The sequence below is a fragment of the Ostrea edulis genome, chromosome 2 (assembly GCF_947568905.1).
Source record: "Ostrea edulis chromosome 2, xbOstEdul1.1, whole genome shotgun sequence".
NCBI classification, from domain to species: Eukaryota; Metazoa; Mollusca; class Bivalvia; order Ostreida; family Ostreidae; genus Ostrea; species Ostrea edulis.
Genome location: NC_079165.1, coordinates 75,486,416 through 75,513,133, shown reverse-complemented (window position 1 = coordinate 75,513,133; position 26,718 = coordinate 75,486,416). Strand labels below are relative to the sequence as shown.

General features: G+C 36.7%; 1 protein-coding gene across 1 annotated transcript; it reads left to right on the top strand.

The window, feature by feature from the left end:
- Positions 1-3,654: 3,654 nt before the first annotated feature.
- LOC125681622 (IgGFc-binding protein-like) lies at positions 3,655-26,240 on the top strand. Its single transcript, XM_056153625.1, has 8 exons — positions 3,655-3,861; positions 6,323-6,515; positions 7,355-7,563; positions 7,718-7,883; positions 21,336-22,630; positions 22,743-22,830; positions 24,456-24,506; positions 26,147-26,240. The coding sequence occupies exons 1-8, from the start codon at positions 3,754-3,756 to the stop codon at positions 26,182-26,184; spliced, it is 2,148 nt and encodes a 715-aa protein (XP_056009600.1). The 5' UTR covers positions 3,655-3,753; the 3' UTR covers positions 26,185-26,240.
- Positions 26,241-26,718: the final 478 nt, after the last annotated feature.

Genomic DNA, 26,718 nt, shown 5'->3' with positions numbered 1-26,718 from the left:
TCTAGCCCTCAATGTTTACTGGAGCGTGTCTAACCTTCAATGTTTACTGGGTGTGCATATATCTAACGTTCAATGTTTACTGGGTGTGTATGTATCTTGCCTTCAATGTTTACTGGGTGTGTATGCATCTAGCCCTCAATGTTTACTGGAGCGTGTCTAACCTTCAATGTTTACTGGGTGTGTATGTATCTTGCCTTCAATGTTTACTGGGTTTGCATATATCTAACCTTCAATGTTTACTGGGTGTGTATGCATCTAGCTTTCAATGTTTACTGGAGCGTGTCTAACCTTCAATGTTTACTGGGTGTACATATATCTAACCTTCAATGTTTACTGGGTATGTATGTTTCTACCCTTCAATGTTTACTGGGGCGTGTCTAACATTCAATGTTTACTGGGTGTGTATAAATGTCTAGATGTATTGTAGAGACTTACAGAATATATTAGTGATGTATTATCATAGAGATTTACAGAATATACTAGTGATGTATTATCATAGAGACTTACATAATATACTAGTGATATATTATCATAGAGACTTAGCAGGATATACTAGTGGTGTATTATCATAGAGACTTAACAGAATATACTAGTAATGTATTATTGTAGAGACTTAGCAGAATATACTAGTGATGTATCATTGTAGAGACTTAGCAGAATATACTAGTGATGTATTATCATAGAGACTTAACAGAATATACTAGTGATGTATTATCATAGAGACTTACAGAATATACTATTGATGTATTATCATAGAGACTTACAGAATATACTAGTGATGAATTATCATAGAGACTTAACAGAATATACTAGTGATGTATTATTGTAGAGACTTAGCAGAATATACTAGTGATGTATTATTGTAGATACTTACAGAATATACTAGTGATGTATTATCATAGAGACTTAACAGAATATACTAGTGATGTATTATCATAGAGACTTACAGAATATACTAGTGATGTATTATCATAGAGACTTACATAATATACTAGTGATGTATTATTGTAGAGACTTACAGAATATACTAGTGATGTATTATCATAGAGATTTACAGAATATACTAGTGACGAATTATCATAGAGACTTAACAGAATATACTAGTGATGTATTATCATAGAGGCTTACAGAATATACTAGTGATGTATTATCATAGAGACTTAGCAGATTAATTATGCATTAAATTAATTAATGCATGGTTTAACCTATAAAAAAAAGAGAAAGAAACACTTTAACTTCCAAACTTCGCCAGTTTCTGTGAACTTGGATCCAGATCCTACAATACGAACCGTTCCTAAATCCCACGTATTATCAAGGTGTTCACATTGAATAGACCCACTAGCGACCTTATAGATATACAGGGAAACACTTAATTCTACGCCTGTACTTGGTTGCTTGTTGGATATGTTTGTAGATAGTACCTACTGTTTAGTGACTATTATAATAAATAAATAGATAGGTATGTAGATTACAATTTAATATAATGCAGGATTTATGTCCTGCTCCAGAATATTAGTAATGTTTGATTAATCACATGATAATTAATCTACTGAGAAACAGCAATTAGTTTGATAAAGAAAGAAAATTTCAAATAATATTATCATATATTCCTATGTAAAAATTGAAACGTTATTGTGACCCTGGGGATGAAGGTGTAACCAGATTAGTACTTGCACTACATGAGGATACTAGCACAGTGATTTGACATTGTATTCTTGTGGTTCTATTTAGATAATACTAAGTGGACAACTTGCTAAAATATTGTATCTCCTTCCGGACCTAGAAATGATGGCGTGAACATCTTGAAGCTATACAACAATCATATTTGATTGTGAAATTGTACCCTATGGGATTCTTAACAAGATAAGATTTTACCCAATAAAACTTTGAAACTCGGCACTAGCAGCTTGGAGATTTTCTGAACTACCTTTATTTTTTTCATTTTTACTTATAAAGGTTATACCTCCACTATGAAGCATGCGGAAGGTCGGGGTTCGAATCCCGGCCGCGACAGACCTAACTCGTTAAAACAGGTAGTGACAGTTTCAACGCCAAACGCTCGGCATCAGGTTTGAATGTCACGGGTTTTCGGAGATGACCTTAAAAACAGAAAGTATGACATACTAAAGAACCCTCACTGCTCAACGGCTGTAAGCGCCGAGCATAGGCCTAAATTTGAAGCCCTTCATCGGTATTGGTGTCGTCTCCATGTGAGTGAAACATTCTCGAGGGGGGAATTAAACAATCAATGAATAATTCATATGTCGATTCTATAGTTTCCTGTGAACTCGAAATAAAAGAGACCACAGAGTTGTCCACTTATGCTTCATTATGAAGGGAGGCATGGTTCTTCATGTGAACAAACATTAATACCCTTTATCCAAGAATGTTTTGTTGCAAGTCTGGATGAAACTCGTCCTTGTTTCTTGAGAAATAGTCGAACATGGGAGAGTTAACAGACATATTTCAGTAAGAAACGTTGACCCGAGCTTTGATTTAAAAATGCGATATAATTCCTATCAATCGTTAAGCGTATGAAATTCTCCGTGAACTGTAAAAATGTCATCCAAAGTCGATCCATATTCAATTGGATGTTTCTAGTTGAATGTATACAACTCTTACGACGGTGTTCCCATTCCTCAGGCACTGGAGAAAGAGTACACGAGTAATTTTATGAAAGCTCTGCTGGGGAAACAAAGTTCTAACGTTTCATTTTCCTAATATGGAACGATTCATTTCTTCTCGTAGGTTTTAGTGAGGAAAGTTCGTGTCGTTGGGTACATAATGGTGACATGCAAAGGAAATGGGTAGGACAAAACACACCTGTATCGGAAAAAAAAGCTTAAAAGTCATACCTGTAGATTTATTACCTTTATTCTGTGTTAACGAGGATTGGCGGAGGGTGTGTACAGACGACTCATCGTATTCTTCCCCATAGAGTTACTCGGGGATCACGAGGGTCAAGATAAGGAGAGAATGTTGATTAATCAAGGTTAGGTAACATAAACATGGCAATACACAAAACGCACAAACGAAATTCGCTTGGAAAAGTCTAGTATTGATCCCAAAACATGAATATTATTAATTTCTCAAATTCATGTTTATCCAATTTTGTTGATTTGAGTGTAAGCTATGTGGCATTGTAGCTTAATGTGTTGTCCATTAAACTCAAACTCAGGAAGTCTTTAGACACTTAAATTGTGTTATTGACATCAAATCGGGTTCACATTCAGGTTATCCAATTTATTTCTTGACCCCAATTAACTCATGGGTGTTAAAGTAACGTATAGCATGTTAATGTCTCTGATTATTGTATTCTGATCTGTTTGTTGCAGTTCTCTATGGAGAAATGGAGATTTGACAGAATTTGATGTGTAGGATATTTTCAACTGTGTTGATAATTTCTTCTATTTAAAAGGTTTACTATAACACTTACATGTAGCAGTTCGGAGCGCCGAACCGCTTCATTAGGAATACGAAAACAATATTAATTACATTGACACGAATTATGCAGACGAATTCAACAATTACTTGCAGCGATGAATCTGTGCCTATTAGCATATTTAATTTCAATTTTATCAAATATGTCGACAAAAAGTTGCAGTGAAGCATATGTGACCACAAATGAAGGGAATAATGTGCGTGACGCATCGCGCATCCACCCACTCGCGCACTGTATATAAACGGTAACCCCCCAATTCGAACTTCAATACAAATTTTTGGCGCTTTAAGATAGATCGTGTCCTCAGCGTTATGGTGATGAAGCTGTCTTTGGTGTGGGTATTCGCTGTTTTCGTACCCAGTCTTGTGGAGTGTGCCCCCAATAATTTCTGGTCACATGGATGGGACAGTGAGTGGCAGGTTAGTGAGATTGTTTATTTATATTTTTTTTTAAAAATGAAGTTTGGAATCTGCCATAGAACCTGTATTTAAGTACTTCCTATTATTCTGACCTTATTCTTACTCAAATGTATGTTTACTTAATGCACCTCATGTACCATGTATAATGTGGTTTGAGTGAATAAAATGAACTTGAACTTGAACTTATGGTAAAACTAAATTATTACTTTTCCCTCAATTACACGATTTAAGTTACCTATTTGAAAATTGTGTTGTCGATTCAGAATGAAGTCAGTTGGAATTTGTGATTAAAACAGTGTATGTAATGAGGCTGTTAGAGCTTAAAACAAGACTTTAAGATAATTTTACAACTACGATTTAAAATATTACATTTGAGGTACATTTTGTTTTACATGATTTGCATAAACAAAGCAGGCTGTATTGAACTCATTGTGAAACCTTGAAAACAAAACCAAGCAGAATAAGAATTTTAACATTTATACACTAAACAGTTACAAAACCGTATACATGTAATTCTAGCCATATCATGAAATTCTTAAAAGCTTAAACGAATGCAATGTAAAGGATATGGCTTTAATGATAGACTAAAGTACAGAAAGCGAAAATTCTGTTCCTTATTTTCATGAATCATTTTATGTAAATACAAAATTTGAATACATCTATTCGACCTTACAATTTGTAGGTATTGTGCAAATTTAAGTTTACCCTACAACAGAAATATACATGTACAAAGAATAAAATTTGTAGAGGAAATGAAATGAATTTTCAAACAGTTCTTTGCAAATATATATTAATTATCAATAACGAATTTCTTCTCTTTGAAATTAAAAACAATTCTTCCGAAAATTGTCCATCAGTCATTTTCTTTGTATGCCATAGCTGTGAATATATGCATACAAAAACAAGCTAATAGCAATTTCATGTTCCTGACAATTTGGAATTACATATCAGAAACAAGAGCTTTTCGAGAAGGATTTCATAATATTGTATTTCCAAATTGTTTGTCATTTTCTCTCATTCATCAAATTACTTGTCCGGTACTGGTGGTCACGGTGATAGCATCTCTAGCTAGCTCTGCGGAGCAGATGTTGTCGCGAAAGACGGATCAATATGCCTAATTGCCTAATCTAATTTACTGAACAAAGTACTTAATCATATATGGACGTTGGATAGTTCTCGGTAATCAACACGCTTCATGCATATTTCATGCGATATTTGTTTTGGCAAAGGTGGCAGTTTTAGTAGTCCCCGTGTGTGACTTGCTATTGAAAAATCGAGCACTTTGCTAATTTTTATGACAATTAGATCGCTATCAAAGGGGTACTAATACGGTGTATAAAAACCGTCTAGTTATATATCGCTGGATCATGACGACCTACTTCACATAAAGTAGGGAAAATTATAATCATGATAAATATGACATTTACAAGTGTATACAATAAGAGCCGAAATGTTATATTGGTTTCTACAGAACAGCAAGAACTCTCCAGTCGAGTTTTATCAAGCAATTTGTAATTTATTTGATTTTTTGTTTCCAACTTTTATCGCCCGTCAGTGAGACTGTCTATTCATTAGTCTGTCTCGGATACTTTAAACTGACCGATAAATTGGTAAATGTATTCTGTACAAAGACCTTTTCGCCTTGTCTTACGTCCTTACGCATAGGTAAATGATTTCGCCCCTATTTAAATCCGTCCAAAACTGTCTAGTTTGGATGAGGGCGAAAATAAAATGGGGCGAAATTTACCCTTACAAAGAGTTTGGCTATGTCTTGGTATTAATTGTCAGATAGTCGTACCCAGTCAAAAATAAACCGTATCCCAACACACATACCCCGAAACAACGGACAACAATTAATCCTTTCAATCTGCTTGTATATGAACCTATCTAAAATGGTATTGATTGAAAAGGGTAAATTGATAACGAATTTCTTATATTCAATTTTTAAAATAAACTAACTTTTAAAATAAACTAACGTTTATCCCAAAAGGTGTCTGTCACAAACATGTCCCATTTTACAGTTTCCGTAACTGTATGTGTAATGTCATACCACAACATGTGTGGGTGGTAGAGGTCATCACTGCGGCGTACCGAAATCGTCTGACCTAATTTCGTGCCTAGCACGTTAAAGTGGTCATCGAAATTTTTTGCCTGTACCTTTCCGGGAATGCAATTCAAAATCGGATGTGGTGACATTGTTACCGTAGAACTTCTAGCCGTATCTGGAGCAGATAAATGAGAAACTGCGTGTATGTTTGCTTATGCTTTAGGATTTATTTTACTCCACCCTGAAAAAAATTCTAGATATCTTTAAAACTTCGTCGTTAACATGATTTTTCACACATACAACATTTAAAGGCCTGAACATATTGCATTACCAAAATATATTGTTATTTACAAACACACACAATTATATGTATGTATATTCTACATATATATACCTTTTTTTCTTTTCCATCAGGAGCTTCCGTTTTGTTCTAATGACCCCGTACCGTGTGACATGGCTATGAAAATGTATGCTTCAAGATCTCGGACGTCTCCAGAAATCTACTCCACGGACAAACAGATGTGTACATGTCCTAATGGAAACACGTGTCCGAGAGGATGGAGCACACACGGAGATAAATCTATTACACGGGACATCCTGTCTAGAGGTAATGTCATGGTCATAATCTATTTTGTGAAATGAGTTACTTTATTCTAAAAGTGGGAGTTCATCCAGGCAGGCGGACAGATGGACAAACGCCCGATAAAACGATCCATAAGCAACATTAGTGTTCAATTCAGTAGATTTCATATTCTCCGTTCTCTCGCATTTTCAAACCCTCGGGCTGTCTTCAAACCGTACTTCGCCTAATTACATGTACATCTGAATATATCACTCACAGAAACTTATATGATTTTCAATGTTTATTTTTTCTTCATTTCATTTGATTCTGAAACAGAAAAAACTATATAAAATATTAATTATTCGTTCATCTTCGTGAAACGAAATCACTCCAGCAAAGCGACATTGACAGAGTATAACAATTATTAGTTTGGGGAATTGTTTTGCAATAATGTAGACCTACTGTAAATGCTTACATAACATTTCTATATATTGAATATACATGCAAATAAGGACACCCTGGTCCCTGAATCAATCTTGATTACGCGCATGATACCGACATATTTCTGTAAGCTTTTTACATGTAGCTTTTTCGAAGTATTTTTATTTCAATCAAAACACTAATTCTTGTTTGACATATCATGTTTACTCCTCCTAGGCACCTGATCCCACCTCTGGTATATCCAGGGGTCCGTGTTTGCCCAACTCTTTATTTTGTATTGCCTATAGGCGTTATGAGATTGATCGCTGTTGGTTATCTTCACCTTTCATCCTAAATGATAGAGAAGCTGTTAAATATCGTTAATGTTGTTGTGTAATATACTGCTATCATGGATCTGTCAAGATGGAAATATTTGTCTGATCGACATAAAACGTTTGTTTCAGGAAAACGAATTGGGATTGCCCTGCACTACTGTAATCCTATTGGTGGAGAGAGAACATGCGGAGATGAGGTTGCCATGGTAGTGGAAGGAGGAAATATCCCAGAGAAAATAAAAACAGTGAACTGTAAATGCTCAAGTGTTGAGCCTCTCAAAATCAAGAAGAGCTACTATGTCGGTTGGAAGATGAACCACGATCTGGTTTGCTCGATGGTAGGTCCTAAGTATTCTATTTCTTAAGGATATTGTTTTAGAATAATTGTCAAAGATCATGCCTTAAAGCGATAGTTGATATCGATTATTTGATACATACGATTTTCTTGTACGTATACTGTATATATAGTATTACTTGCAACCTCTGTTTCAGCCACAGTGCAGCATCAATCGATCAGACGGCGGCGTTTGTCAGAAGATAGAAAGGGTGAGAGACCCGCAAACCTGGCTAGTGACGTATGTCAACACAAACTTGTGTGAATGTCCTAATGGTTACGGCTGTATGCAGGCAGACCGCCAAAACAGTGACCTGTTTTTCGGTTATTGTCAACGCATTAGTGGTTAGCGAACAAACTTGGCCGATTTTTTGTTTTGTATTTGCTTGTACTTTTATATTGCAAAGTTAATCCATCATTTGTACGGGTATTCATGTATAATATTCTTTAATTTGTAACGTCAGTACTGCCTGTCTTTTATAGTAAATGCATGGGTCGTTATTTGATTAATAAAAATTCTTGTTTGAGAGAAGACATTATGTCATACCATCCTGCAGTGGACCGGTGGCAAACAAGACACTCATGAAAGGTGACTCATAGGCCACACCACTCATTTGAACTACTGCATTTTCCCATGTAAAATAATAATAATCCTAATTTTGCACCATCCAAGTCATCTAGCCCAATCTTGATCTTGGGGTTTATATTTGACCAGATGTGATGGTGTGAACAACGAATTTACACTTCATGGGGATGCTCTGTATACATTTATCAATGCCGGTGTAATAATTTAAATCCCAATTGTGGTCCCATCCAGAATCCACGTTCATGGTGTGAATAATTCAAATTTATCCTCCATGAGAATGCTTGCATGATATTTCAACGATCTGTACCCTTGTAGTCTTAAAGGTTTTCAAGTAAGTCTGTAAACTTTTAATTTTAACACCTATTGCGGCTCCACTATGGTCCAGTGTTCATGGTGCATTTACATGTCCAATGTTTTTGTCTTTGATTGATTGTACATTGTTTAACGTCCCTCTCGAGAATCCCTCACTTATATGGAGACGTCAGCATTGCCGATAAGGCCTGCAAAAGTTAGGCCTATCCTCGGCGCTTATGACCTTTGAGCAAGGAGGATCTTTATCGTGTCACACTTGCTGTAACACAGGACCTCATTTTTTGCGATCTCATCCGAAGCACCGCCCCATTTAGTCTCCTCTTACGACAAGCAAAGACTACTGAGACCTATTCTATCCTGGATTCCCACCACGGAAATTTGTCTTTTATATTTTTAGGCCATCCGAGTCACTCAGGTGACCTATTGCAATTGGTCTGCGTCCGTCGCCGTGCGTTAACAATTGAACATTTTTAACTTTTCGATAACTACCATTCCAATTCTTTTGAAATTCAATATGAAGCATCTTTGGGACAAAGGGGACAAAAATGGTAATTGTCAAGACTTCTGCACCCTTGGGGCCTTAGGGGCGGGGCAAAAACCTCTAAAAATGACCAATTGTCAAACCTTTTCTTCTCTGGAACCACACATGTGTAAGAAAAACTAAATGCATAGTGATGTAGAGTAGGAAGGCCTCTACCAAAATTGGAAATTTCATGATCCACGGGGTAGAGGTACTGACCCCAGGGCGGGGCCAAACTTGAAATATAGTGTTTATGTGTAAAACACTTAAATTGATGTAATTAGTACTATTGATACTAAATTAAAACTAAATAAATATTTAGAAAGAACAGATAGTCCTTTACCATGATTGTAAATTTCATGATCCCAGGGGTAGGGATTTGGTTCCTGAACTGTCTTCATAAAATTCAAAAATTTTGTCGGATTTCCATTCTAAATCCAGAAATTTTGTAATTCCATTAAATTCATCAGGAAATTTTAACCACATCTGGAGGTCACTATATATTTCTTTGGAAAGACGTACATAGTGATGTAGTCTAGAGACACCGGACATTAACCCATACAAGCGACATGTAAATGCCCTACATGCTGGTAAAGCCTTTGTTATGAAAGATAATGAGCCTGCTAATGACTGAAGCTGCTTTAATGTGATTTTGGATTTCCGTTGAATTCCATGTATTTCCTTCTGCAAAGCTTCCACTTTGTCATTTGATATAAAAATTGACTGATTCACCGAGTCTATGCCTTAACCCAAGAACACTATATATGTTTTTCCATCCAATAACGGAACACCTAAACCGCTGCTAATTTGTTGAAAGGTATCCATTTAAATTGTACAATTGTTTGTACCATGAGCTCCAGCAGTTAAGAAATCATCTAAATAACATTGAACAATATTTTTTCAAGTTGGTGCGACATTCTAATACCCAATGTAAAAAAAACCTGGAAGATTTCTCAAATAAAGCACATGATATAGCGCAACCCAAAACATTTGTCCTCGTAGTATTTACCCAGAAATTTAAATCCAAGAAGACTAAAGTCCTCAGGTATAATTGGCAATAACCTGAATGCGTTTGAAATATCCATCTTCTCTAATTGAGCCTTTGGGCCCAGTGACAGTGCCAATTTCAGGGTTAATGGATTCGTTAATACCATTTCCCCGTGGGACAGATAAATTGGTGATTTGCCTCCAACCACCTTGTTTCTTAGGCAAAGCACCTATTGGGCTACAATGGAAGTTTTGAAATGGTGGGCCATCAAATGGGCAAATTATGCGAGCGACCCAAGTCAATTTCTTTGTTGATTTTAGCTACAAGAAAGGTGAAGATAACAAACAGTGATCAATCTTATAATTCCTATAAGCAATACAAAATAGATTGCTGGGTAAACACGGACCCCTGGACACACCAGGTGGAACCAGGTGCCTATGAGGAGTAAGCATCCCCTGTCGACCAGTCACACCCGCCGTGAGCCCTATATCCTGCTCAGGTAAACGGAGTTATCCGTAGTCAAACTCAGTGTGCCAAGAACGGTCTAACAATCGGTATGAAACATGTCAGACAGCATTTGACCCAATGATAGGTTGTATTGACGAACTAATCTACGTTATAACGAACATAAAATTTGCGAAATGCTGACTTCAATCGAGAGTAGCTTGCCTCGATTTAAAAACTGACTATACGCAGAACAAGCTCTTGCGTATCGAATCAGTTGAGAGATATAAACAGCATATGCAGGTGATACATGTAATGGAATATTGCTACATAAATATGGGAAATTGACGATGGAGAAGCTGGTATCATCCCGTTTGTCATACAGTTGAGTTGTCAGTTTGCCGTTAATGTCTACTTTCAATAAAATATCTAAGTTTGAAGCAGAAGTGGACGACTCTGTGGTGTCTTTTATTTCGAGCTCACAGGGATATATCGAGTCGATATATGAATGAAAGTTATCATTGTTAATAGACAAAACGACGTCGATATATCTAAATGTTGAATTGAAGGCCACAGCAAGATATTTTTCTTCAAGCGTATAAGTTTTTGAATAAATTCTGCTTCATATGAATATAGAAACAGGTCAGCTAACAAGCGAGCACAATTCGTGCCCAAGGGAATTCCAACAGACTGTTGGAAGACCTGATCACCAAAGTAGCAATTGATATTTATGCTCTAATTCTGAAACCATATTTTTACAAGATACTGGATCACGAGGACCCATGTAGTTTAAAGAGAAACCAAATGTAAATCCATGTGAAAATTGATCTGCTACAGTTTTGTCTGGATAATCTTGCAACCAAATATTTAACACTTTAACATTAATTGTTGTAAAATCTAAATCCCACAGACATGGATGTTTATTGCCGAATGACCATAGAAATCGTATTTGAGTCGTATTGGGATTACGACTTGCATCCTGAGCACGTCCTTCTGACATATTATGGCTGGTTTGATTGCTGTAAATTTAATGGATGGGTGATTTTAGCCACATTTAAGACAATCATGAGAAAATCTAGTCTTTGTTAAGACAGAAACACTACAAATTGAAATCATAACAACGCTTGTGCTGATGAAGACTAGAAGTATGCTTCCGTTCAGCTACAGCGGACTGACCCATATAAATAAACCACAATTCCGCATCAATATGTCCCTAACTGATCAGAGCGCTTTTTAACGCCTAAGCCGAAACTAAACATCATAACCCCTCCATTCAAGAGTAGAAGAGCGTGATGCCTCCAGTCGTATTGAACTGATATACTTTAAAATGCCTTAAAGAGACACTACAGCTCATTTTCCACATTTTAATGAAGTGTTTTTTAAACCATATATTGATAAAATGATAAAATTCACATCGATACTGACAATTTTGAACAATTGGGATGCATCAATTTACTCTCAACTGCGCTTTGAAGATCGTTCGGAATTCAAAGATTTCTTCATGCTGACTCGGACTTTTGAATGCTTATTTACATCACGTGGTTTTGAATGACAGCAAAGGTGTTGTGTAGGAAATTATCTAAATTCCCCTTCAAGGGGGTCCACACTCACCTTTCAAGTACATAAGATTATTCCCTGCTCCTTATAATAACTAATTATAAATCATTATTTCAACAAAAACCCTTCCATGTTCCCATTGACCGATGTTTTTAACTAACACGTGTCGTGTTCAGATAAAAATAGCACTTACTTTCAAACGTAGTGTCTTCGCAGCTAGTCTCAATGGCAGATTTTGGGGGCCAGTATCCCCCCTCCCTTTTTACCCCACAGATTGTGAATGAAAATCCAAATTTTGCACCCGAATGGCCGATTACTTTGGCTAATCTTTTGACTTTCACACCCCTCTTCGGAAATCCTAGATCCGCCACTGAGTTACATGCGTTTCTCCGAGTTCTCTGTTTTCCAACGGTCATACTGATCCCAAGGTAAATTTTATTTCACGCATGAGTTTTATCTCATTCTATTTTTACCTCTTTTCTCACAGAATCTGTCAAAATTCTAGATCTATCAACTACACTTTCTCTCACTGGACGACATGCTGCACTGTTTACTGTCTATGCGCATGCGTCTGAAGACTAAAAGGAGGAGACTCGATATTTTTTGTATAGGCCATCAAAAAGTATTAATTTTTGCGTTAAAACGATAATTTTTAACTTTAGATAAGTGTTATTTTCGTAAAGTTCATACTTTCAACAATGAAACAAAAATTGAGAAAGCGCTGGGAAAATTGTTATTTCATGATTTTTGCGCAAAATGAGCTGTAGTGTCTCTTTAAACATGCTGCGAAAATCTTTTAAATAAATGGCAGCATAAATCAAGAAGGTATCACTCCATTCAGAATTGTAGCAATTATTTTATCTTTAGATTTATTATTAATTTTGATTTGACCATCTTCAAACACACGAAGTTGTTGGGTTTACGCTGCAGGATCTAAATGCAATAGCTTGGCAAGATCGATATATTCAGGATTCCATATTTTTCCTGTATGGACAGTGGAATATCAGCACCAAGATCTGCCGTAATACCGGCAAGAGGATTAGCTGGGTACCTGTTTGGTGTGGTACATTTTCAGTATGTATAATAGGCTCTTGAAGATGAGCATCTGGGGTAATGATGGGCTGTGTGGTGTTTCATGGAATGACCTCGGGCGTATCTTGAATGATGTATGTCAGCATTCAACCTGGGTTCGCGAACTTAATGCTGCTGGATAGGACGTGCACTCGTCCGTAAGAACTTCCGAGGTGATGAGCGAACTGCAGGGACTTCTGTCCGAGCCGGTGGTCTGGCATATGGCGATTTGGTTTTAGAGCGCCTTGTAGATCCCGCTCTCAACATCCCCATACTCATTCTCATGCAACTGCATTATATACCATAAAACAGTCAAAAGGTCTGTAATATAAAACTATTCCAATCGTGTTGAAAAAGTCGATATCCGACAAATTACTGATTACAATTTCTGCAATATTCGATATAAATTCGATGAATGGATTAAATACAAAAACATAAGCTCATCAAAAGCAATTCCGGTACTTAGATTCGCTGGATTGATAGAATACTTAGCAGATTGGGTTGGATTTTTATGCCCCCGAGATCGAAGATCGGAGAGGGGGGGTATTGTTTTCGTCGTTTCTGTCATTCTGTCTGAAACTTTAACCTTGCTAATAACTTTTGAACAGTAAGTCCTAGAGCTTTGATATTTCACATGCGTATTCCTTGTGACAAGCCCTTTCCGTGGGTACCAACATTTTTTACCTTACCCTGTGACCTTGACCTTTGAGTTTGACCTACTTTTTGAAAACTTTAACTTTGCAAACACTTTTGAACTGTGAGTGCTAGAGCTTTGATATTTCACATGAGTATTCTTTGTGACAAGACCTTTCTGTGGATACCAAAATTGCTGACCTTGGAGTTTGACCTACTTTTTAAAAAATGACATTGGTCATACCTTCTAAATGGAAAATATTAGAGCTTTTATATTGCACATGAGCATTTCTTGTGACATGGTCTTTCTACTAGTACTAAGATATTTGTTCTTGTGACCTTGGCCATCTTTGGATTGGCCATTATCGGGGGCATTTGTGTTTCACAAACACATCTTGTTTCTTGGTCACTTCGAATTGGTCTGCACTTGCACAAGGATGGAAATGAAAAGGCTGAGACAGCATGCTCGTGTTAGGATTATTTATTGACTAAATCTAGTGTCAAGAAAAGACCACATTGTTCCGGAAAAATTGAATGCACTGCAAAATATACAAGTATGTCAAAATAAATGTATTTATCTTAAAGGGATCAATTTAATAATTGAATGTGTAAACAATAGAACAGTTTGATTCTTTTCAAATTTGGTATAAAGCATCTTTGGAACAAGGGGGAGATAAATTGTAAATTTCAAGACTTCTGCACCTCTGGGGCTTTAGGGGCGGGACAAAAATTGACCAATTTTCAAAATGTTTCTTCTCTACAACAAAGTACCTGTGACTTAGATTGTTCTAGACCTCATGCTACTTTTAGTAGAAAGATGACGTAATGGTTGCACCATCGTCTTTCAAGATTATACAAGGAAATTCATTCTTATTATAAATACACTGTGAACTTTATGGGGGGAATTCTGATCAGAAAAGCTCTGGTTGGACAGTTTAGACTGTCTTCATAACTGGGAACTACGACTTTGGAATGAATAATGTTTGTATGTGTAGATTCAGTTCGGCACGGATTTTGATATTTATTGTTCAACTACGGAACTTAGTATTTTGCTATTGTTACAATTTTCTTTCAATTATAAATTGTAAATAAATATAATTAATTGCTTGAATGCCTTTGTCAGTAAACCCTGATGCTGTATCATCAAGGGTAATTCTGACCCATAACAAGATATCTCTACATGTATGTAAAACATTAAAGACTTCTGCAGTGCCACCATGACCCGAGGTTGGATAGGGGGTCAAGGTATGAACAAACTTGAACCTACACTAAATCAGGTATCTTGTATATCAATTTGACACTCTACTCATATGACATAGAAAAGAGTTTATCTATACATAATCTTAGTTTTTAAAGCATTAAACCTTTTCCGAAGCCTCGTCCTGGTGCCTGAGGTAATAGTATGAACATTCTTAAACCTATACTAAAGCATGATGCTTATATATCAATGTCATGTGTGTTTCTTCAGTAAATGTCAGAATTCCTCTTGCAGAGGCTGATCTAGAATGTTACGGGACCTTACAAATTCCCTTCTTTTTAACTCTTGCGCAGTCATTGTTTTTTTTTTGGGGGGGGGGGGGGTTAAAACGTAAATATGTTGAAATTTCCATGACCACAGTTAGTAAAATGTTCGGAACATGGTGAATTTACGATACTTGAATCGCAAAGTTGCTACTTGTGGAGGCGTACACGGATGTTTGTCCAGTGTAGTTTTCTTTACAGGTAAGACAGGCTGTACAGTATATTGTTTTCAGATTAGCATGTCATGTTAGAATTGGGCATATATTTTTTGCCGCGTTTAAAATGTTTTCCTCTTTATAAATACCTCCCACATACATGTATCTCTCTCTCTCTCTCTCTCTCTCTCTCTCTCTCTCTCTCTCTCCTGGAGCTTTGTATTTACGTAGATACTTCTTGTATTCGGGAAGATATTTATTGCATTATTGTAATCTTTTAATATTTAAAGTCACTGCCCTTCCATCAAAATTGTCATTTTAATCTTTTGAACTTGATTTGGTGTCATTGGCACTGTTCAACAATTCGGTGATTTTTCTGGTTTTCTTCCTCAGTGCAGTGATTTCTTTATCAATCATCGGTATACCAACACCGCTAATGTCTCGCCCTCACTTTCTCTTGTATACTTCTGTGAGATCTTTCTGAAATTTTTCTTTTGTCAACATTTATTTTTCTTTTACCATGCCCAAGGTGTCACCCCCCCCCCCCCCCCCCCCCCCCCCCCCATTTTATCAAAACACGATTTTGTTCAGGCTGGCGTCCCACTGGCTTTAATTGTCCTTCATAATGTGGATGCTCAAACTTCACATTCTTACACGATATCTATCGCAGAATTGCTATAAAGTTTCTTTATATTCATCCCGGGGGCAGTCGCTTATTATTGTTTTATTGAAGAGAATTTCCAAACGCCTAGATACAAAAATAAGTTATACGAATAAATAAAAATGAATTCATAGATTGAAAGAAAAAATCCTTTTAAAAATTAGAAACTTGTATATTCTCTATAATGTTCAAAAGTAAAAATAGATTACACCCTTCTCTTCATAACTCTACCCAAAACATTTTACCCACTTTATTGGAAACTCGTTGAAACATAAAATACATTACATACGGTAAATGAAAAATATGTATAGTTTTTCTCTTATTTTGCCTCATTTCTATACCTTTGAATAAATATCTACGTAATCATCCTGACCCGATGATGGTACGAACTATCTACACCTTCATCTATATTTAAGGCGACATGGGAGTTTTATGGGGGAGGGGGTATACATTAAAGTGAGAAAATAACAGACTAATAAAAAATCATATTTCCTTTTTATGTCAATACTTGTATTCCATATTGGTGTAGTTAATAAATCATAACTCTTAATAACATGTAATCTATACATACACATGTACTGGTGCTGTGCACAAAATATGTTCTGAGCAGGTGCCCCTTTCTTCCTTTGATTTTCTCTCATTTGAGCTAAATCCACACCACTCAAACTCCACCAGAGGATGTAAACACATTGCACAATCAAGAACTCTGTCTGCCCTTCTTAAAATCTACCTTTCATCTGGGGCCATCCACCTTCCCTCTCAGCTACAGAACTTTTGCTGGACCATGCATGTTTTCACCTGAATTTCTTCAGCAACTGACCACGTGTCTTAGTTTCATATTTGTACCCACCAATATGCTAGGAATCATGGTGACACCTACATGTTGTATATCAACATTTTCATTAAGCACTCGGCCACACTTGACATGTATCCTAAAATTATTTTACACATAACATCTTTACACATGAAAGGTGAAGATAACGAACAATGATTGTGATTAATCTCATAACTCCTATTACAAATACAAAATACACGGACCTCTGAACGTACCAGACGCGGGATCAGGTGCCCAGGAGGAGTGAGCATTTCCTGCCGACCGGTCACACCCGCCGTGTGCCCGTTAAGATAAGTCATACGTTGAATTAAAATTACCACTAAATTAGATTTGAATGAATCACTGTTTAGGAATACAAAACTTACGTGCAAGAATCTGGAACAATATAATAATGATATGATTTGAAAACTCAAGACCGAAAGGAAGTTGGATGAGTTGTGCTTGAATTGACGATTTAAAAGATAGAAATACTTTTTAAAAATCAGTAATGTTACGATTTAGGAGTAAAAGGTCGATACGCAAGTTCAATATGATATAAACTGGGTTATACATTGAAACACTGTTTTGGAAGACTTTACGGGGGAAAATCTGGAACAATACAATAATGGAACAATTTGAAAAATCAAGGTCGACATCCAAGACCGAAACGAAGATGATGAGTTATACATTATATTATATTAGGCATTTAAAAATGTATTAGATTAAGGATCCTGTGGGGATCCGGGTTAGAATAGGTCCTCAATACCCCCTTGTTTGTCGTAGGAGGCGACTAAATGGGGCGGTCCTTCGGTTAAGACCGCAAAAAAACGAGGTCCCGTGTCACAGCACGTGTGGCACGATAAAAATCCCTCCCTGCTCAATGGTTCATAGGCCTAAATTTTGTAGCCCTTCACCGGCAGTGGTGACGTCTCCATATGAGTGAAATATTCTCGAGAGGGACGTTAAACAATACTCAATCAATATTAGATTAAGGCGAGTCCACCAACAAATATGAATCAAACGACAAAGATACATACACGAAAACACTGGCAAACAAATGAAGTGTTTACAAGGGAGAGGGGTTACAGGCGGATAATAATTATACAAAACAGTCATAAAATCCAACAACACCCGAGTACCCGATACCTAGAAATGTCGGATCCACATTGTGGATACAAGGTCATGTGATATCACTTCATATATGCGGTATTTCTATTTTTAAGAAAGTTGACCGGGTCTGTCGTGCCAAACTATCCCCTGCTGCCTTATCAGATACGCTGTTGACAGTATTAGTTACACAGTTAGTGACCTGATACGGAAAAATACATGGTGTGAAAAGAAAACCCGTATCGGGCTCGGCGAATCAGGTCACTAACTAACTGTGTAACGAATTTATCACGTCGAAGACCTCTAACTGTATACGTTGGGGGTTAGCTGCAATAATGTAGCCCTCTCTGATTTTTTTTTTTTTTTTTAGGGAGAGGGCTACAACTCCTTAGGATCTCCGAAATGGTGCAAATGCGGGAGTGATTCACTCCCGCAACATTTGCGCTCATTCTAAACATTTCCTGACTTTTTTTACGTAAATAAAATGATATTCTATGTTTCTTGGTCAATATATAAATTTACAACCTGCAACTTAAGATTTGTGAGGCTCTATTCTACCGTCTTCAACAATTTCGATAAATTCCAATTTCTCGATTCATATTTGTGCGCCATGTTTGATGTACTGAAGTTTCAACTTCCGATTGTCAAGTCATTTGCATATGCCATATAAGGTAGTATTTACATCAATAGACAAGTATGGAGGCGAAAGCTATTTCGTCGGTATTGAAAAGGTTTGAATTTAATATCAAGTTAAAAACCGAACAGCAGAGCGTAAATTCTTTCTGCAACAATATGATTTTCCTTTCTTTGTACATTATATTTAATGAAAAACACCTTTATTAGACATACCCGAGCACAAAGTTGGTACTCCTTTTGGTGTAAACAACATTTGGGACTAATACACAGAGTTTATTATCGGTTATTCATAAAATTATTTTGCACCATTACGGAGATCCTATGGAATTGTAGCCCTATCCCGAAAACGTCAGAATTTAAAAAAAATTGGATAGGGCTACATTATTGCAGCTAGTTGGGGGTATATATCATACAACTCATCGCTTCGCCAATTTTGTCACGGTTGCCAGTCGAGCCCAACAATAAATTACTCGCTCAATACGGATTTTTCTGTCACATAATACGGGGTTTTTTCACGGCGTCGTGTGACCAAGATCTGACCAATTCGATTTCAACAATTTTGTCTGAGGCGTGGTAAAGCAGTATACACATTCCAATACACTTTTATAGTTAGGGATTGTTTATTCCTTAATCTGTGTATCATTTTTTGTTAACGATGTAGATTATTAATATTTGTCGTTTTTTCGTAGTGTGTAGTATATATTCGTTTATTTAATATTTGAGGTTTAAATAACCAACAGTGTCGTGACTCTCTCTCTCTCTCTCTCTCTCTCTCTCTCTCTCTCTCTCTCTCTCTCTCTCTCTCATTTATAACATGGTCAAAATATTTCAAAAATGTTATTAAAGCTTTTTTTAATATTACTCCGATGAACGATATAAATGAAGGGCCGGGCGAACACGGACCTCTGGACGTACCAGAGGCGGGGTGAGGTGTCTAGAAGGAGTGAGCATTCCCTGCCGACCAGTCACACCCGCCATGAGCTCATTAAGATTTGAATAAAAATCCTACATGCGGAGCAGAAGGGACTACTATATTAAAGTCCGTCCGTCCTTTTCCGGACGTTTTACATCATCAGTTGAAACTGAAATTTGGTGTGTGGTTATAATTACTAATGTATGTTCAAAGATCAAGTTTACGTTTCGTCGCAGTTGAGTGATTTTACGAGATCCATAGGACTTTGCGGAATATAGTTTTCCGAACTTTCTTACCATGCTTCAACTTAGGGATTCGAACTTTGCTGTTTGGTTACCTATTCATGAGTAGAAACACATCAAGTCTATTTCCTGGTGTTAGGAATAATATCCACCATCTCGTTCTGATAAAAATACCCGATCCTAAATTGTCTTACTTTTTTATTCAAAGACACAAGAGGTCTAGACACCACGTGGCGACAGAAACGCGGGAGTAACTTGGGACTGTCGACGACGTTAGGAAAAAGCGAAAATACTAATCTTCATATCATTCATTGTTCGAACTACTGGAGGTGAAGTTGTTCAATAGAACTCGAGACTGAGGATATGAATGAAGTGAAGTTTGATGTCACGATAAAGACATCTTAGTTTATAGGTGATTGGTTTTTTTTTATTGCATATTTTGTTTAACGTCCCTTTTGAGAATATTTCACTCATATGAAGACGTCACCATTGTCGGTAAAGGGCTGCAAAATTTAGGCCTATGCTCGACACTTGTAATGGCCTTTGAGCAGGGAAGGATCTTGATCATGCTGCACCTGCTGTGACACGAGGCCTCGGTCTCATTCGAAGGACCGCCCCCATTTAGTCGCCTCTTACGACAAGCAAGGGTACTAAAGACCTATTCTAACCCGGATCCAGGGGGTACTGAGGACCTATTCTAACCCAGATCCCCGGGGGTGGGGTACTGGGGATCTATTCTAACCCGGATCCAAGGGATACAGGTTTTGAATATGCATTATTACGCAAATGACTTGACTTCCGGAACGTGTATTGCTATGCAATTCGTACAAAATGCTTTGTAATAATGCTTTACATAATCATTAAGATATTTTGAAATTGTTTTGATACCTGTTCATTTTACAAATTGTACAAAGTCTCTACTTGAAGATGCCGATTGGGACTCGAAATTCTATTTAATTGTACTGATTTCATAATCAAATCACAGCATGCACAAACAATGGATAAGAAGGTAAGTGCTTTGGATACGACACCCAGTGCTATTTTACATGATTGAGTGTGAAAGTTATGCGCTGATTTTTTCATCGGCCACAATGACGCCTCCATATGAGTGAAAAATTCTCGAGAGGGACGTTAAACAATGCACAATCAATCTACACCCATCATGCATACCGCCTCCACAGTTAAGTGTCTTTGAAGTTTTGATTCGTGTCATAAATGAGGTTTATATTCTATAAGGACTTGGAAATCATGACCGATATTTACCAACAAACGAGGACAGGGCTGGCACTCCCGCCGTTGATAAGCTTACATCAGTTCAAAATGCGAAACGTTTAATCCAGTACTCTCTATCGAAACGGGATCCAAAATGTTCTGGGCTATTATTTCTCTTCAAGGACTCCTGTGCTTTTATCTAGCGTCGGGTAATGTTAATATAATTTTCTTGACTTTTCGGCTACCAAGTTCAAAACATAAACTTAGATGCTTGTCATTTGACAAAAGTACGTAATTCAACACGTCATTTCTGTTTTTATTAGAAATTTATATTACATTAAAGAATGTGCAAATGATATAGATAAGCAATACGTACATTCTAGTAATGATAAATATTTTTGTAGGTGCCCTAGATAACAGAGGAACCGAATTTATTATTACTTTTATGGACAACAAAATTTTAGAAAATAGAGATATTCAGCCGGAAATTTTCATCACAACAGCGAAAACTCATCTGGTTCACGTGACCATCACATCACCAGGTGTGCAGCATTCCCGCCTTCACGAAAGCTTTTCTATCACAAAAGGGCATGTTAAACGCATTGCAGTGGATACAAGTTATCGTCTGAATCAAACAGAACTAAGTAGAAAGGGAATTCTCATTCAAGCTGACGATGAAATCGTGGTATATGGAGTGAACAGGGAGGTGTACTCAGACGATGGCTATTTAGCTCTGCCAACTGACGTTCTGGGAACTGAATATTATACGATGTCATACTCTCCGTCGTACTATTACTGTGTTTTCGCTGTCATTGGTATCCAAGACCAAACACAGGTTTCAATCCATCTACCAAATACCCCTAGTTTAAATGTCACATACAAAGGCCATACTTATTATAAGAATCAATGGATTAATGTGACCTTGGACAGGTTCAGTACATTTGAAATTCATGCTGTTCCTGATCTCAGTGGAACGCACATTGTGTCTGATAAACCGGTTGGAGTTTTAAGTGGAAACAAAAAGGCAGTGGTCGGAAATACGGGTGGTTCTCGTGACCACTTGGTCGAGATGTTGCTTCCGGTGTCATCCTGGGGTAAGAATTATGCGACTGTGCCCATTCCAGAAAGAGACGTGGGGGACATCTTCCAATTCCTTGCCAGCGAAGACAACACCCATGTTAACGTATCTGGCGTTATAAATGGCAAGGCATTCCATGACCAGTTTACCATTGCAAAAGCTGGATCATACGCCAAAAAGCAATATAGTTCTCATTTATATGCCCACGTGACATCAGATAAACCAATAGCTGTGTTCCAGTTTTCTTTGACTCAGAAAGGAGGAACGGATTTAGCTGACCCTGCCATGTTGATAGTCCCTCCCATAGAACAATATGCTGCTGACTATACCTTTACAACACCTGAATATTCAAAAGGGCAGTATACCAACTATTTCATGTTTGTAGTAGACGCTTCTCAAAAGGCTGGTTTACGGCTTGATAATAAACCTTTGCCACACAACCAGAATTATGTGACCATACCTGGAAGTAATCTAGTAGCTGGGTTCGTCAAGATTTCCGTTGGAACCCATTCTGTCACCCACACAAATCCAACCACTGTCATCGGAGGGATTCTTTTTGGAAAAGCAAATCTTGAATCGTATGGTTTCCCCATCGGGTTGTTGTTGACCCCAGTTAACACGGTAATTACATTTCAATACTGAACAATAATTCCCTCAATTTTGATATCACAGTTATACATGTTTCTATTTCAAAAGAAGTCGAGTAACATGCATTTAAAATTCCTTGTGCAAGGGTTGCCGGGCCAAACCAATGCAATATGGAGACGAAATAGATAATGACTGTGACGGCGAAGTCGACGAAGAAAGAGCAGACGGGAAAGGTAAAGGCGGTATAAAGTCTGTCCTATTCTTACTGTAAAGGCGGTATAAAGTCTTGTCGTATTCTCACTGCAAAGGCGGCATAAAGTCAGTCGTATTCTCACTGTAAAGGCGGCATAAAGTCTGTCGTATTCTCACTGTAAAGACGGTATAGAATATGTCGTATTCTCACTGTAAAGGCGGTATAAAGTCTGTCGTATTCTCACTGTAAATGCGGTATAAAGTCTGTCGTATTCTCACTGTAAAGACGACATAAAGTCTGTCGTATTCTCACTGTAAAGGCGGCATACAGTCAGTCATATTCTCACTGTAAAGGCGGCATAAAGTCTGTCGTATTCTCACTCTGTCGTATTCTCACTGTAAAGGCGGCATAAAGTATGTCGTATTCTCACTGCAATAAAGGCGGCATAAAGTCTGTCGTATTCTCACTGTAAAGGCGGTATAGAATATGTCGTATTCTCACTGTAAAGGCGGTATAAAGTCTGTAGTATTCTCACTGTAAAGGCAGTATAAAGTCTGTCGTATTCTCACTGATAGGCGGTATAAAGTCTGTCGTATTCTCACTGTAAAGGCGGTATAAAGTCTGTCGTATTCTCACTGTAAAAACGACATAAAGTCTGTCGTATTCTCACTGTAAAGGCGGTATAAAGTCTCTCGTATTCTCACTGTAAAGGCGGTATAAAGTCAGTCATATTCTCACTGTAAAGGCGGTATAAAGTCTGTCGTATTCTCACTGTAAAGGCGGTATAAAGTCAGTCGTATTCTCACTGTAAAAACGACATAAAGTCTGTCGTATTCTCATTGTAAAGGCGGTATAAAGTCTCTCGTATTCTCACTGTAAAGGCGGTATAAAGTCAGTCGTATTCTCACTGTAAAGGCGGCATAGAGTCAGTCGTATTCTCACTGTAAAGGCGATATAAAGTCTGTCGTATTCTCACTGTAAAGGCGATATAAAGTATGTCGTATTCTCACTGCAAAGTATTTGAGAGAGGAATTGATATAAGTACATGCACTTGTTTTCCAGTCTCAACAATTCAAATGATATCTATGTAATCACGTTCTTGTTTTTTAAATACAGTTTAAACTAAACTACATTATTTGTAGAAGGTGCATGACAGGATGTCGGGGCTACTTTAGCAAGCTAGAATTACCCTGACTAATGTATTTTATATTAGTTATCTAACTAAGGTGCAAATATGGATCTATTTAAGAACCGTCTGTTTTCACGGTTTGGGATAATTACGCAATTGAACACGTGATAATGCATGAATTCATTTTTTACTCCGTTTGCTTGATCAGGATATAGGCACCTAATACCATCTCTGATATATCCAGGTGTCCGTGTTTGCCCAACTCTCTGTTTTGTATTGCTTATAGGAGTTATGAGATTGATCGCTGTTCGTTATCTTCACCTTTCACCTCATATGTCTCCAAACAGTTATTACCTTGACATGAAATTATACATTTTGGCGAAAAGTACCGGATCTTCTTTTCGGTCAGGGCATGTGTGCATTTCATGTTAAGGCCAAAGCGGAAAAGGTTATCGTTAACAAAATGCTTGCGAATTTCAGTATTTATCGAGGTATCAAACCTTAACAATCATTCTATATCTTTTAAACATTGGCAGACAATGACGGAGACGGTCGCATTGATGAGGATTGTGATGCATTCCACCCAAGTAAGTTACTGATTCTAAAGTTCGAACCGAAAACGTGTTGATTATTGTATGTTAGTAATTGTAAAGTTGGTACCAAAACCTTTTTGATTAGTTTTTGTTTAGTTCAATTCATGCAATAGTTTAAGATCAATCTGATTATATGTTAGATCCATTCGCATCACCTTGTGTAGTGAGCAGACCAAAGAATCTAATTTTAGTTAAATTGTTTAAAGATTCCACATTGATTCTTTATTAGTGGAGGAGATTATAAGATATGAGAAGAATACCCTTCATATGCATAGGATTGTTCAAACATCTCTTCACCATCGAAAATGTGATACAAGCTCAATCATTTTACACGTCTTTTTGGTGATTCTTTTCCGGAATGATAAAAATGTGTTTTGTTTGCAGCAAAAAGATTCTAGAGTCCAAAGTTTGCAGTGATTTGATGCATGATGTGAATATCGAATACAAAATGCCTAAACGACTCAGATAGACGTTCTAAAAAAATTAAATAGAAATTGAAAACGTTATTTGTAAATATTTTTAAATCTGCGGATAAAATCTTCAAAAAAACATGTAAAATAGAAAGAAAAAAAGTTTATCGGAGAAATATATTTCACAAAGAAATTGAAATGAATTGGTTAAAATTCAGAAATATTTCGATTTTTCAAATTTGAACCAATCCCGATCGGAATTATATTTTTTTAATCAGGCAACTATACATTCCCTTGATGTAAAATGATTTACAAATTGAATAAATATATAAAGCAAACTAATTTCTTGATGAAAAGTGCGTACATATAGCAACAATATGATTATTTTAGCAATTTCTATCAATTTTGATCGGGACCCGCTGTAGAATGGCTGAAATATTGCGAAAACTGCGTAAAACCATAATCTATCAATCAATCGGGATCGGTACTTTTTTTTCTCTCGTTTGATATATAACGATATATATCAGAAATTTACTCATTTCATTTCAATTTCTTTTTTTGAGTATATTTGTCTAACATATATCTCTCTAATTTACAGGTTTTTTGGAAGATTTTATCCGTAGATTTTAAAAATATTCACAAATAACGTTTTTCATTTTCATTAATATTTATCCCTAAAACAATTAGAACATCTATCTATTTTTTTAAGCATGTTTTATTAAATGTTTACAGCATGCCCCAAATCTCAGCAAAATCTGGAATCTAGAATCTCCTATTTGCAACCAAAACACCTTTTTATCATTCCGGAAAAAATTACAAAAATAATATAAAATAATTGAGAGCTTAATTGTATCACTCTTTCGATGGTCAAATCATGCTTCATACGGGGTACTTGACCGAACCAGTGAATAAAATTTTAGAGTAATGGGCCACCTTTTTGAAAAAGTTGATGTCATATGAAGTATTAAAATTGGAAATTCTTCACGAATTTAACCACTTGCTCATTTGATATTGCGTCCGTCTTCAAAATTATTGTGAAATTTTAAACCACTACATCAATCCGACTAAATCTCAGCAAATAAAATAAAAACGATCCTTGTGACAATAGATCCCTTAGTGTAGTGTTCTAAAGATGGAAGTCTGGGTGTATTTTCTAATTGTTACGAATATGTACAAGAATACTCTGAAACATTTTCACGGTTGAATCATTCAATTTTATTCCAGATTCTGTTCCAGCAGTGGGAAAACGGATTTTAATGTAGAACTGGAAAAATAGAAAGCATTCAATTTGATTAGATATAAAAATGAGTGGATAAAACATAGTATTCCGGAAGTCATATGATGCAGAGAGAGAGAGAGAGAGAGAGAGAGAGAGAGAGAGAGAGATTTCGCAGGGAAATAAGGCGTAGGAATCGGGTGACAAAGATACCGGTTCCTGTGAAACAACCAACCAACAGTCACTCTGGAACTATTTTTCTCATCTGAAATACAGTTTAAGGACAGCTTGTAAATTATGTAAGTTTGTTCAGCTTTGAAAAAAAATCGAATAACGGATGGTGTATTGTGCACAAGTATCACTTAGCCATGCTATCGATTTTATTGCGCTTCGACATATACACAATTTTTTTCGCCAAGTCATCACCGAATGCATACGAACTTACCGGAAGTATCATAAAAAATTGTATGGCCTGTTAATTCTATGTGTGCAATTTTAATACAACCTATTATCTCTCCATTTTATCTAGATATTATTATTCACTTTTCATTACTCCTTTCTTTCCGTGCTTGGCATCGTC